This window comes from Silurus meridionalis, chromosome 29, assembly GCF_014805685.1.
Source record: "Silurus meridionalis isolate SWU-2019-XX chromosome 29, ASM1480568v1, whole genome shotgun sequence".
Classification (NCBI taxonomy): Eukaryota; Metazoa; Chordata; class Actinopteri; order Siluriformes; family Siluridae; genus Silurus; species Silurus meridionalis.
This window is the reverse complement of record NC_060912.1, coordinates 11943658-11958094: the sequence shown is the minus strand read 5'-3', so window position 1 is coordinate 11958094 and position 14437 is coordinate 11943658. Positions and strand designations below refer to the sequence as shown.

General features: G+C 41.6%; 2 protein-coding genes and 1 long non-coding RNA gene across 3 annotated transcripts in view; 2 read left to right on the top strand and 1 right to left on the bottom strand.

The window, feature by feature from the left end:
- Positions 1–1336: 1336 nt before the first annotated feature.
- LOC124382007 lies at positions 1337–2571 on the bottom strand. The gene is made up of 2 exons (XR_006924961.1): positions 2493–2571; positions 1337–2414 (listed from the first exon to the last, which is right to left on the bottom strand). It is a non-coding gene; the product is annotated as an uncharacterized LOC124382007 (long non-coding RNA).
- Positions 2572–3105: 534 nt separating this feature from the next.
- Positions 3106–8746, top strand: desi1a (desumoylating isopeptidase 1a). The gene is made up of 7 exons (XM_046844053.1): positions 3106–3510; positions 4783–4804; positions 4897–4966; positions 5063–5172; positions 5545–5667; positions 6624–6716; positions 6958–8746. The coding sequence occupies exons 1-7, from the start codon at positions 3243–3245 to the stop codon at positions 6971–6973; spliced, it is 702 nt and encodes a 233-aa protein (XP_046700009.1). The 5' UTR covers positions 3106–3242; the 3' UTR covers positions 6974–8746.
- Positions 8747–10436: 1690 nt separating this feature from the next.
- Positions 10437–14437, top strand: part of napsa (napsin A aspartic peptidase) — an 8070-nt gene continuing 4069 nt past the window's right edge. Inside the window, exons 1-4 of the mRNA XM_046844430.1 lie at positions 10437–10642; positions 13171–13327; positions 13975–14098; positions 14315–14433. Of these exons, the coding sequence (XP_046700386.1) occupies positions 10578–10642; positions 13171–13327; positions 13975–14098; positions 14315–14433 (465 nt within the window). The 5' untranslated portion in view covers positions 10437–10577. The remainder of the gene's footprint in view (positions 10643–13170; positions 13328–13974; positions 14099–14314; positions 14434–14437) is intronic.

The following is a 14437-nucleotide window of genomic DNA, read 5'->3' as shown; positions in this document are numbered from 1 at the left end:
AACAGTCCCCTGGTGCAGGAAAAACTACTGCTTTTACCGGATCTGAGGTCGGAGAGAGGGCACGAGCGCTCCAGATCTTCTAGGAGAAAGAAGTGAACACGTGCGACAGCTGACTGTTTATATATTTAAGAATAATGGTGATGAGGGATCAGTCAGTGGGATCAATAGTGATCAGTTATTGATTATTGTGAACACTGGTGATCCTTCATAAAGTTTTGGAGACAAATGGAGATCCATGATGTTATTCACTGGAAACAGTGTTGATCAGTTAGTGATTAGTGATCAATGGTTCTTCATGATGATAGTCACTGGGATCAATGGTGATCAGTGATTGGTTGTAAAATAGAGACCTTCAGTGACCTCCCCACATCCCCACATCACTTCACTCCTCACATTCATGAAGTTCACACAGCTTTGTTGCACCCTTTCATTTACCCCGAACTCTCGTCTCTCCAGTTCTTCCTGGAAATCATCAACTCTCCTGAGTCTGAAGCAGTGAACCTTCTATTAACTAACTGCCTCTTTAACAGTGAACGTTTATGAGACGTTTCATTCTTCCTGCAACCCAGATGTAGTTAACAGAGAAACGCTTTTTCATGGGGGGTTTACCATCTACTTATTTGAGAACTTCTCGATCAGGCATTAGGGACAGAACCTGAATGTCAGGGAGAGTTCCAGATTTCCCCACACACTTTGATCTACATGATTTTTATTATGTTGACTTCTTTTTTTTATTTTTGGAAACCAAATGGCTGCTATCCAAAGTCCCGGGAGGAGCACTGATAAGTGTTCTGTTCAAAGGTCTGAGTAAAAGTGAAAGCCAGACTGCACAAACCGAAACTGAGAGCAATTTACAGACGCAGAACATCAGCTCAAATCATCAACATCTGGGTTTTTTTTAGAAGGTGCATTGTCACGCAATGAACGTGGATTAGTGGTTTAGCTGGAAGCTCCGCCGCCTCGCAGGTTCACTGCTGGTCTGATCCTGAGATCAGGGGACTGTCTGTATGGATTAAGACTTTATCCTCTGGATACTGCTTTCACTGTGTAGCCTTGTGGGATTCCAGGATACCAACCTGTTTTTTTCCTGGTTGGAGTTTGGGAATATAAAGTTAAAATCTCTACTACAAATCTGAATTTATAACCAATTAGCACCCAGTGAGGTCTGAACTCTAACTGGAGTGAGAGAAGCAGGAAAACTGAATAAAGAGAAAGACTCCAGTGTACAAGGGATGATGAAGCCTCCACATTCCATCAGTGCTGATTGTTTACGCTTTGACCATGACCGTGGGAGAGTCTTTGCTGGAAATAAATGAACTAAAGCAGCGAGATATTCTACACGTTAACAAACCACTTTACATTTTATTAGAAACAACTGCATGTTAATGTGGTTTTCTAATCGGCCAATCAGGTGGCAGCAACGCAGAGTGAAGTATAATGTAAATGTAGGTCAGGAACCTCTGGTAATTTTCACATGGGGGAACACCTGGTTGGATATTCACCTAAATGTCAGTAAAGTGTAAACAGAATAATGTGAAAAACAAAAAAACATCGTATGATTGACAGGTCTGTGGGTGGAAACCTGAATCAGAGAAGAATGACCTGATTGGTTCAAACTGCCTGGAAGTCTACAGTAACTCAAATATAATCACTCTTTATATCTGTGATGAGCAGAAATGCATGAATCAGAATGAAACCTTAAGTTAAATGATCTACAGCAGAAGACCACATCAGATTTATAGCATTTCACTAACATTTTGAATCTGAGGCTTTCATGGCTACAGAGTATGAGTGTGCTGAGATGTTTCACTGCTCAGCTCAGCTAGTTGTATGGAGTTACTCTGACGTTATTAACATCTGAAACACACAATTATATAGGACATCACTGCAATTTTTTTTTAAATCGTCAATCGTCCTATGAGTGAAGATCCACAGAATTACGATGCTCCTGCCTGCACACAAACCTGAGCTGCATGAAGACATGGTTGTTGGTGTGAAGGTTGGTCTGGAAGAACTCAAGTGTCCTGCACACCTAAATCCTAAACCTTCTCACCTGCAGCAAACATGTTAAATTAAACTCCTCCATTTGATCTCACAAACGCTAAAATGAAAGATTAGAGATCCCCACAGAATCTAGTGTAAAAGTGGAATCAGATGGTTGTGATGGTCAGAGCTGCCCGTAACCATGACAAGCCAAACATGTCACCCTGAGGTCTTCAGTGGTGTCCTTCCCAAGTCAATTCACCTCTCAATCCCATCATCATGAGAATGAATGTCATTACCAAAGCAGGAAACTCAATGAACACAATTCCACACGTCTCCTTTCACTGGAGCCTCCACATACATACATCATCTCCAGCAGAAGCATCCATATTCACCTCGTCACATCACCCTGGGTTTTTTCTGCAGTTTTCCTGGGGATTTGAAACAAAGGCAAATTGTATGTTTTTGTGCAGGAAAGAAAACACAGATGTTTCCTCACGATGTCCAACCTTTCTTGAAAAATCTTGTAAATAAGTCGACCAAATCAATTTCTTCTCCTCTGCCAGTCGTTGACGACAGCTGTTAAATCCACATGAATATATATGAGCTTGTGCAGTTCGATACAGATGTGGTTGGTGAACTCTGAGTAGTGACGTTCTCTCGGACCCTCCAATTACAGGAGGTGAAAATGACGACGTTATTGGACGCCTGCTAGATGGCCCCGGAGTTGCCATCTCAGAATCTGATTGGTTAAAGCAACATCTACAAGCAACATGGATTTGAAGCTACGAAGATCTCACGCTGGTTATTTCTGCTGGATACCTTTGACCCTGGAAACATTTGATGTGACGTCTGAAATCTGATTGGATAGAAACTCTGTCCTGAACGCGATGAAATGAATAGTTTGCTAGAAACTCGTGGACGAGATTATATTACAATGTGAGTCAGTGATTCTGATCATCAGAGAAGCTCTTGCTGGATCTGGCGGTTCATCCCTGTGGCCTGCATGTCCCTGTGTAGATCATCGACCTGTATAATATTCCACAATATCCCATTAGCATCCAGATTTCCTGTAATAATCATCTTGCAGTTGTGTTTTAACCTGATCTAAATCCTTTTTTTTCTTTCATTTGGTTTCTGAGTAAGTATGAGTCAACTCCAGTGTGACTCAACCTGCACCATCTCCATCTCCATCCATCCCTCCATCCTTCAGAGTTCTCCCTGAGGCAGCATGATTGACTCCCCGACTGTCCAATCATATGTTTGAGAGTAGGCGCGACCAACCAATCACGTATAAGAAGGCGGGACCAAGCCTGCGCCTGTCCAATCAGCGCGCAGGATGCGGCAGTGGTGGTGCGGAACTCGACGCCGCTCTTGATGACTTGCTGTTCATTTTGTGGTTTTCCTCACACCAGCATAGCAACCGGGAAACAAACATGGATGGAAACAGTACAGCGTTTCACGTTCAGCTTTACATCTACGACCTGTCAAAGGGAATAGCGCGCCAGCTCAGCCCGATAATGCTCGGTGAGCTTCAGAATAAACCCTGACATGCTAATGCTAATGCTAACGCTAATGCTAACACTAGGCTCTCCGTTCTGTAGCTGGGTGGTCGCTATGGCAACAGCGTTCCTCGCGTTCATAATTTCACGATTCTTTATGTTAAGAGGGAAAATAAAACACTTTTAGTGTTCAGATTAGTGACACAGCAGCTTCGGGACACAACCGGCCGAAAAGTTCACAAAGAAAATCTCAATTTTCTATTTTTTTTTTGGTTGTGTCAGAATGCGATGTCTCAAAGTCTCGCGAGATTTAGATCACGCTGATCTCATAGATACAGGAAGTCTCGCGATATTAGAACAGATGCTGCATCTATAAAAAAAAAAGGAAATATTACATATACATTATTATATTATTACATTATATCATCATTAATATTAACAAAGTACTGTGAAGAAGGGAAAATGTTAAATAAATCTAATAAAATAATGATATATTTATAATTATATATATATATATATATATATATATATATATATATATATATATATATATATATATAATTTATAAACAGGTTGCACACATGATAAATTTATATAATAAATGGGAAAAAAAGAAGGCCAGGAAGAAAGAAGATGGACAGAAAGAAAGTGGGATGGAAGAGAGAAAGAGAATGAAAGATTGGATATGCAAAATTAGAAAGGAGAAAAAAATGTACATGTTTATATTGAGGGAGAGACTCGAGCAAGAGAAAAGATAGAAGAAAGCAATAAACAGATATATATATAAACATATATACAGACAAAATAAATAAACAAATAGAAGAAAGAAGAGAGGAGAAATCTTCTTTCAGCTGCTCCCGTCAGGGGACGCCACAGCCGATCATCTGTCTCCATACCCCCCTGTCCTCTACATCTGTCTCTTACAAACCTATAGAGAGGAGAAATATATATATAAATAAATAAAAAGGGAAAACACAGAAAGATGAGTGGAACTGAGAAATAATACCTGAAATAAAAAGGAAAACAATCAGGAAGCTGAAAAAAAAGTAAAGAATTGGAACAGGGATGGATAAATGGATAAAATAGAGAGGGAATGGAGGTGAGGGAAAGACAGAGACCTAAAAAGAGAAGAGAAGGACAGAAAGAAAGATGAGCAAATCTGTTCTCGTTGTTGTGCACAAGCCCCGCCCTCAGTCTTTAAGCCTCTGCAATGTCATAATGATATGATGAGATTATGTCATAATGATAATCTTTTTGAACCCCATGACCTCATTTCCTGTTTGTTCTTCTGTTACAGGGAAGCAGCTCGATGGAATTTGGTAAGTTGTTGTCTAACAAGCAATTCTGAAACTGGAGACTCCTTCCATAGATGTAATCAAAGCAAATACATTGTGTGTGTGTGTGTTTTCAGGCACACTTCCATTGTGGTTTATGGTGAGGAGTTCTTCTTCGGTGGTGTGGGGATCTCCAGCTGCCCTCCGGTAAATGTGTGACATCACAGCCAAACAGGATTTAAAAACTCAGGTGAAGACAACATTTGGGAAAAATGTGTGTGTGTGTGTGTGTGTGTGTTGCAGGGCGGGACGATGCTCGGGCCACCAGATTCAGTGGTGGAATTGGGAAGCACAGAGGTGAACGAGGAGATCTTCATGGACTACCTGTCATCACTCGGAGAAAGCACATACAGGTGTGTGTGCGTGTGGTAAATCAGACGATGTTTACTGGTGCGTTCCCCCGATTGGCCAGAAGGAGGCTCCAGTGTCCGTGCTCTCATCAGAAATCGCTCAGGCTACGTTCTTGTTAACTGGATACGGAATCTCAGTGTGGACTGAAGAACAAAATCGAGAGAGAAACGTGTGTTTACAAACGTGTACATGGTCTCAGGGTTCTCACAGGAACGGTTACATCACTTCCTGTTTGTGTAACACTCCTTACTCTGGACTATTGGTGTGTGTTAGATTTCAAGTGTATATTCTGATTGTGCTCTTTCTCCTATCTTCACTGTGTGTGTGTGTGTGTGTGTGTGTGTGTGTGTGTGTGTGTGTGTGTGTGTGTGTAGGGGCGAGAGATACAGGTTGTTTGAGCACAACTGTAACACCTTCAGCAACGAGGTGGCTCAGTTCCTAACAGGCCGAAAGATTCCGTCTTACATCACGGACCTGCCAGCAGAAGTGCTCTCCACGTACGTCTTCTCCTCACACACACACACACACACACACACACACACACACACACGTCAGTTCATTTGCTTACATTTGTATTATATCTGATGAACCACGTGAACCTCCGGGTTTCCTCAGAGTCTTAATTCCTGCAGCACGTTAGATTGGGTTCGGTGGTTTGTTCATGTGGTACTTGTAGTTCTTTCTTTCAAGGGTCCAAATATAATACACTTTATTACAACTACTAATGAGATCAACATGCAACAGCCAATCAGCTTCCTGCTCTCGGATTGGACCGCAGACGTAAAAAGACACGTTTTCTTATTCAGTGATGAGGACGTGTGAGTTTAGAGACACTTGGCTTGGAATGATGAAATGAGTGGCGGTGGTTAACAGTGTGTTTGTGCGCGTGTTTGTGCGCGTGTTTGTGCGCGTGTGTGTTTGTGTTTGATGTTGTGATTTGAGTCTTAATGCTCTTTAAAAAGTCGTACATGTGACTTAGTGAAACCTGCAGAAACCCTGAGATCCTCCCGACCTCGCGCATCAGCCCAGCGCTCTGCAGCAACACGCCTCTAAATTTAACGCCAGGTGTGTGTGTGTGTGTGTGTGTGTGTGTGTTTGTGTGTGTGTGTGTGTGTGTGTTTGTGTGTGAAATTTCCAGTCTCTCTGTACCACAATAAACACTCTTTTAACACAGCAACCCATGAAGAGTCCCAGAATAAATGCTGTGAAATGTGCTCTGTCACATCATCAGAGATGTTCGCCACACACACACACACACACACACACACACACACACACACATACACTGTGACATGCTGTGGATCACAGTTCAGGATAATTACATATGACTTATAATTATTATGATTATTATTTTAAGTTTAACCCTGTGTGTGTGTGTGTGTGTGTGTGTGTGTGTGTGTGTGTGTGTGTGTGTGTGTGTGTGTGCCCGTGTGTGTATGTGTGTGTATTTCAGGCCATTTGGGCAGGTCCTGCGGCCGATCCTTGACTCCATCCACATTGCGCCCCTGGTGGAAGCGTTATCAACAGCCAGAATAATCGCAGCTAGGTGTCTTTCACCAGCTCCACACACTCACACACACACACACACACACACACACACACACACACACACACACACACACACACAAAACACATGGGCTACACACACACACACACACACACACACACAAAACACATGGGCTACACACACACACACACACACACACACACACACAGACACACACAGACACACACACAGACACACACACAGTCTCAGTCTCACAGGCAGCTTGTGTTTGTATGTAAAGGGTCATGCTGGGTTGAGACTCGTGGATCAGTTCTCCTGTTGTACAGACACACGACTCGAGTCCTCGCCTCTGATCCTCACGCCTCAGTCCTGAAGCCACAGTCAGGGATCTCATCACCTTCCACTGACTGACCACACAAAACAAATCACCTAGCACACCCATGAAATAGAGAAGGAATCCAGCAAGCAGAAGATGAGCTGTGGATCTGCCAGTGTGGATCTACTGCTTTTGGTCTTCAGACATCTCTGTCTCACTGGACAGCATTTTGAGCAACATGAGGAAGAAATTTAGCCATTTAACTATGGGATAAGTCACTTTATTTATTTTATAATTCATTAAACACCTACATTTCATGACTAAAGAAATAATCATTTAACTCACAGTCCAGATGTGCATTTCACCCCCAGATCTTCAGTCACCAGAAAGTCTACAGGAATCATCAGTATTATAGAGAAGTGCAGAAGATCAGAGCTGCATCACACACAGGATCTCATCCAGAGAGAATAAACATCACTAACACAACAAACACAATGATCACAATTCAACACGTCTCCTTTCACTGGAGCCACAACTTCACCTCCACATACATCATCACACACACACACACACACACATCATCTCTAACAGAAGCCTCGACATTCACCTCATCTCATCACCCTGTGTTTCTGTAGTACTTTAAACCCCCCGGGGATTACGGTCTTCACAGGGATTTGAAATGAAGGTAAATTGTGTATTTTTGCGCTGGAAAGAAAACGCAAAAGTATAAATGGGTTAAAAAAAACAGCTGTGTGGAAGTGTTGAAGGTGACCTTTCCTCATGATGTCAAGCTTTTTTTTTCCAAGTCCATCTTGTAAACAAGAGCATCTGTGATCAAATCAGTTTCTTTTCCCCTGTCAGAGCTCTGACTAGTCCCACGAAGCCCCAGTTTGATTGGAGCTCCAGTTTTTGTTCGGAGCCCCAATTTGATTGGAGCTTCAGTTTGATCGGAGCCCCAGTTTGATCAGAGCTCCAGTTTGATCAGAGCTCCAGTTTGATCAGAGCTCCAGTTTGATCAGAGCTCCAGTTTGATCAGAGCTCCAGTTTGATCAGAGCTCCAGTTTGATCGGAGCCCCAGTTTGATCAGAGCTCCAGTTTGATCAGAGCCCCAGTCTGATTGGCCATGAATCCCTGATTGTGGCACTTCTTGAGCATTCTCACAAAGCACACTTTCTGATCATAACTCCATCATGTTATTTCTAATGCAGCAGGATCTCCATAGAAACGGCTTCCATTGCACACTAACACCTTTCTACACTTTAAACACTTTTAAACATAGGCACAATAAATCTCTTCTTACAGCTGTGTTGATTGAGAGCGACAGTATTGACGCGTCCTGTATCCTGCTCTCGGCTCTCAAATCAACTATTTATTATCTTTCTAATTTTGTTCTGTAAATCTTTAGGAAACCGAGCGTCCATTCATTTGCACATTGTTTCAACTCCTGACTTCTTTCCTGTGTGTGTGTGTGTGTGTGTGTGTGTGTGTGTGTGTGTGTGTGTCAGAAGTTGCCATATTACAGTATTATTCTTTGATCTGATCTGCACTGGTCATGATGTAACCCGAATTTATTACAATTTCTATTTATTAACAATAATGTAATAAATTAAAGGATGTATTAATTTGCCATAATTATTGATGTCTTTATGATTCATGCAGCGTGTAGTGTGTATTTGAAATGTTATATTATATTGATATTATTATTCTATCATACAAATATATTCATCTGAATAAAGAGAAGCAGCTACGATCACGTGTGTGTCGCTCAGTCATTCAGTTAGAGATAAAGAACTGATAATCATCAGAACACACGCTTTATTTTTAAATAATTCGTTGTTGTGTGGGATTACGAGTTTTTTTCTTTATTGTCTACACGCACTGATCAGCATAATATTATGACCCCCCGCCTAATATTGTGTTGGTCCCCTTTTGCTGATAAAACAGTCGTGACCCGTCCATCATCAACAGCATGATTTGCTTCAGCGGTTTGAGCTGCAGGAGATCGTCTGGTGGATCGGACCACACGTCTAGCCTTCACTCCTCATGTGCGTCAATGATCCTCAGCCGCCTACGACCCTGTCGCCGGTTCACCACTGTTCCTTCCTTGGAGCACTTTTGATAGCTCCTGACCACTGCAGACCAGGAACACCTACAAAAGCTGCAGTTTTGGAGACACTCTGATCCAGTCGTCTAGACATCACAATTTTGTCAAACTCACTCAAATTCTTTTGCCCATTTTTCCTGCTTCTAACATCAACTTTGAGGACAAAATGTTCACCTGCTTCCTAATAAATAAATCCACCCACTAACAGGTGCCATGATGAAGATCATCAGTGTTCTTCACTGCTCATAATGTTAGAATGTTATACCTGATCAGTGTTCATATATAAATATATATATATAATATCATTTACTGAACAGATTCACTTTAAACACTCGAGTTTATATGTTGTTTAAATTCTATTATATAAAACTTAAAAAATAGATTTTTCTCTGGAGGTTAAGACTCGGTCAGAGATGCTCTCTTTGATTTGACACTATGTGAATATTGTGTCATCATCTCATCTCAGGACCTGCATCCCACTGAACCCATGCAGAGATGCAGCATAGTGAAGGACATTCACATTCACATGCACAAACCTCAGTTTTACGTGTTCTGGATGGAGGTGTGGAACAGGATCCTTTGTCCAGGCTTGTGAGGTCTACCAGAAAATGATCCGGTGCTGTGATTTTTCTCCAGTGAACAGCAGGTGGCGTAATATATCAAATCTAAGCGAACTGTTGGTGTAATAGAAGACACTTTTCTTTAGTAGAGCGCTTTTAACAATGCACAATGTCTCAAAGCAGCTTTACAGGGATAACGCTAACAAAACTATGTATATGTTTATTTCTTTATAATTGTAATTGTAAATGATTGTAAGTTTGTCCCTAATGAGCAAGTCAGTGGTGATTCCATGAGATGGCATGAGGAAGAAGCCTTGAAAGGTACCAGTCCCAAAAGGGAACCCATCCTCATCATATACTGATCACTATTCATTACAGTTTAGCATTGTTAAGGTGGGAAGTGATGGTGGTCCTGAGCACATTGTAACAGACTGGTGACATTAAATACAGTCCAAATCCATTCTCAAAGTTCTTGAGTTGCTCAGTAACTTCATGGATTTTTAGGGTGTTGATGGACCCACCCCCAGTAGTTTGTTGAGGAAAAAATAATCCAGTGGATTTCATACATATAATTAAATTTTATTCATATAATCAGTAGGATAAAGTTACATATTCTATTCTACTGTATTATAGATGATATACACCTACATTATGTAGAATAAACACGTCCGAATGAATAAACTAAACTAAATAAAATAAAACTATTTGACATTTTTAAACGATCTTATTTGATTGACATCAGCAGGAGCCAATCAGCAGCCCCGGGAGGAGGGAGAAGGTTTCCGAAGCTGAATGACGGAAGAGTTTCAGTCGCAGTTGTTTTATAGAGAGAGAAAGAGAGAGAGAGAGAGAGAGAGAGAGAGAGAGAGAGAGAGAGTTTGTTAGTTTTGTCAGTGTGTTGATTGTTTCAGGGGTAAATCATGGAGAAACTCGGATTAATTTGCGGATTGATGATGTTTGTTGTGAGCAGCGACGCCATTATCAGGTAATTACTATTAATATATAATAACTCAAACTAATGATGAACATATATGTTTGTTTTTTTGTGTGTTTTTGAGGAGAAATCTGCCGTGAGCGACTTGTCATTTTGACTGTGTTTTATTTGTGATGCTTGAGATTTTTGAGAAGAAAGAAATCACTAATAAGATGCTAAATGGATTGTGAGATGTTGTATAGGTTGTGTGTTGTGTGTTGTATAGGTTGTGTGTTGTATAGGTTGTGTGTTTGGGATTAAAACACAAAGCCTGGACGTTGTTCCATTCTTCACTTCACTTCACATCTCTTCAGATTTTTTTAAACCTCTGATTAGAATCACTTTCGGTTTCGGTTCTCTCTTGATTTCCGGTGTTAGTGCAGAGATGAGGGTCCTGCTCTCGACCAGCTTCCTGTCTTCACTCCTGTGTTGGTGTAGGAAGTGAATGCACTGCAGTGATGAGAGTTCAGGCTTGAATTCGCTCTTCTGTCAAATCTGACCCCAAAAAACGAATAATGTGTCAACAAGATTTCAGTGAAGGTTCTAAAGCGACTCAAAAAGGATGTTGTGTCCAGACCCCGAGAGCAGATCCGCATCATTCAGAGGTTCTTCCTGGAGGTGTCATCTAATTTGTGACCAATATTTGTAGAATCATTTCTCCTCACTTCAGAGACCGAGGCATGTCCTCAGAGTCACATAGAATAGAGATAAACATGGCAGAGGCAGAGCTGCACCTTCCTGCAGACAGAGCAGGAAAAGAACATCTGCTTTTATTTATTTATGTATTTTCATGCGACAGAAGGCAGAAGCACTTTAGTGACTTGATGATTTGCTGTCTGTCTGAACTGAAGAAATAAAAGTGAACTATTTGTACCATGTTGATTTTCAGAGCATCAGATTTTTTCCATTAAATCACATTGTGTTTAATCGAAGTAAAACACACTGTATTATGGGTAATAGAGGAGAATCGTATTGGTAGCTGTTTCATGTGTAGGTTTAATGTATTATATCGTTTCCTCTGCATCGAGATGTGAATCGCACCGGCCTCAGTAACGGAGATGCGCATCAATAATACCAGAGTGGAAATTCCTCATCGTCCCATAGAGCTTTACTGTAGCAGGAACTAAACTCTGAGCCAGTTCTCCTTTCTGTTACACACACACACACACACAAACAGACACACACACACACACACACACACACACACAAATGTTTCTATGCTTCTATGTTGACGAAATCAATCTATAAATATCCAGAACTTTATATACTTTAGCCTCTCGTTTCTCCAAACATTCTGCTGAAATAAAGTTGCTTTATACTTGTCACATGTTCTTTACCGCACAGTGAAATTCTTTCTTCTCATATCCCAGTGGCAAGTGGCAGCTTGGTGGTGATTTGAGTTTGGGAACTTCCGCTCCAAAGTCCAATGTCTTAACTGACCTGTAGACCAGAAAAGCAGAGCTTCCCTAAATACTTTGCTGTGAATTCTGTATAACTTGCTAAAGATGTTCTTCACCAGTTGAAGATTTCTTCATGATGCAGTTCATCCCATAGCAGTTGAATGTGGATTTAGGTGCAGTGACTGGGCAGATCATTCCATGATGGATATCACTCCAAAAAAAATTTGCTCTCTACATAATGTTACAGAGCTTGTGTTTTAAGCTTCGGCTCATCGTCTTGCACGGTGAAACCGGTTCCAACGAGTCGGTCATTTCTAGTATGGAATAGTAGTCACGTTGGATCAGGATTCATTTTCAATTTCTGGAGTAAGTCTCCAACCTTCCCTGCTCCAAAACAACCCCAAACCCAGTGGTGGGCCATCAGCATCTGTGCCACCGAGCATAAGTTCAGGTTGGAGTTTTTATCCAATCAGATTTCAGCCGTCACATTAAGTATTTCTATAAGGCCTTCACTCTAAACACTGTGCACTTTTTTTAGTCTTTTTTTTTAAGCTGTTTCTGTAAACAGCCAGACTGTGACTTGTCAGAGTTCACAACCCTCATCTGTAGCACAAACTGGAAAATATCCATGTGGGTTTAATAGCTGTTTTTTCATTCCACAATAGCTGACAGAAGGAAGAAAGATTTGAGCACAGAAACACAGTATTTTCAAGAAAAGCTGCACATTTTGATACGAGCTTTTTTATAAACCGCTTTTACTTTTGCATTTCTTTCCTGTAGAATTTGCACAAAAACACACAATTTGTCAATTTGCTTCCACCCTCATGTTGGATTATGGGGGTGAGTCAGTCTGATAACAACATCCCTATTGTTCTCTTTTTTTTTTTTACAAAAATTCTTCTGTTAGAGCCAAAAATGTCACATTCTGTCCACAGAACTTTCTTCCAGTAACTGTCCAATTTTATTTATTTATTTATTTTTGCTGAATTTGTTGCATAAAAACTAAAGAAACATCTCAAAACCCAAAAAGTCTATTCTTTAAATAATGATGTTTGCCATGGTGTTAATATTACGGTTCACGCGTGTACCTGCTGTTAGCGTGTATCGTACCTGAAACAACGTGCTGACTCTGTGTTTCAGGATTCCTCTGAAGCGGATGCGCTCTGTACGCCGCACGCTGGTCGACAGCGTTCTCACCCAGGACCAGGTGAAATCGTGGACTGAGGAAGGCACTGATGTGGCCTGGAGTGAGGATGCTCCTCAGCTTCCTGTGGAGAAACTCTCAAACTTCATGGATGTAAGCATCAGCAGCATCAGCTTCAGCATCGTCCTCCGAACTACACAGTGAACAAAGCTTTATTTATACAACATTGTCAGAGGCTGTAGTTGCTTTGAATGATCACGTGACATCGATAAACTATCGTTTCCATAGCAACGGCAGTAAGCAGTATAAAACCACACCTATGCATTGACGTGGTTGTTTTCTGTGGAGAAGTTTGTATGTCTTACATAAACACACTTCTCGTTACAGAAAACCACCATGATGAGGAGATTGTAGCTTATTGTTTAAGGCAGTGAAGGTTGTGAGTTCAAATCCCAGCCACACCAAGCTAATACTTCTGGGCCCCTGAGCAAGGCCCTTAACCCTATCACTGCTCTGAATTGTAAATGAAAACGATGGAAGGAGTCTCCAGTGTCAGAAAGGTGTAGGTTTTTTACTTTAAAAGAGAGAATGAAGAGAGGCTGGTGAGGGAAAGGGCGTTTATAGCTGCTAGAACGTAAACGAGAACAGGCAGGTGAAAGGCTGAAACCGGTTGCGTCAGTAGGTACGGGTGATATCAGCGCTGATCGGTTGCTGTGCTGCTGTGTGGCTGAGGAAACACTTTTTGGGGCGTTCTGTTCTATGTGAAATAACCAGTGTGTTTGTTCGCTTGATTGTTTCAGTCTCAGTATTTCGGCTTGATCAGCATCGGGACGCCGCCCCAGGACTTCACCGTCCTGTTCGACACCGGTTCCTCCAACCTGTGGGTTCCCTCCATCCACTGCTCCTTCCTCGACCTCGCCTGCTGTGAGCTCCACGTCTCAATTCAATTCACATGAGCTTTATCAACAGGAGTGTGATGTACCACAGTGTATGGACACGTAGATGATAAAGGAGACCATGCAAGCTAATGAGGAGAAAAACATCTTCATTTAAATTGATTTTAACAGTGTGTTGATGGAGTCTCTCTCTCTCTCTCTCTCTCTCTCTCTCTCTCTCTCTCTCTCTCTCTCTCTCTCTCAGGGCTTCACCGGCGTTATAACTCGCAGAAGTCGAGTACGTATGTACAGAATGGTACCAGTTTCTCCATCCAATATGGCAGAGGAAGTCTGACGGGTTTCTTCAGCCAGGACACGGTCACCGTGA

What these genes read in the sequence shown, in the direction of transcription:
- desi1a (XM_046844053.1), top strand. Translation starts at nt 3,243, where the DNA reads ATGTTTGAGAGTAGGCGCGACCAACCAATCACGTATAAGAAGGCGGGA. An exon ending in CTCGGAGAAAGCACATACAG is followed by an intron (nt 5,173 to 5,544) that starts GTGTGTGTGCGT and finishes GTGTGTGTGTAG; the next exon opens with GGGCGAGAGATACAGGTTGT. An exon ending in CCAGCAGAAGTGCTCTCCAC is followed by an intron (nt 5,668 to 6,623) that starts GTACGTCTTCTC and finishes TGTGTATTTCAG; the next exon opens with GCCATTTGGGCAGGTCCTGC.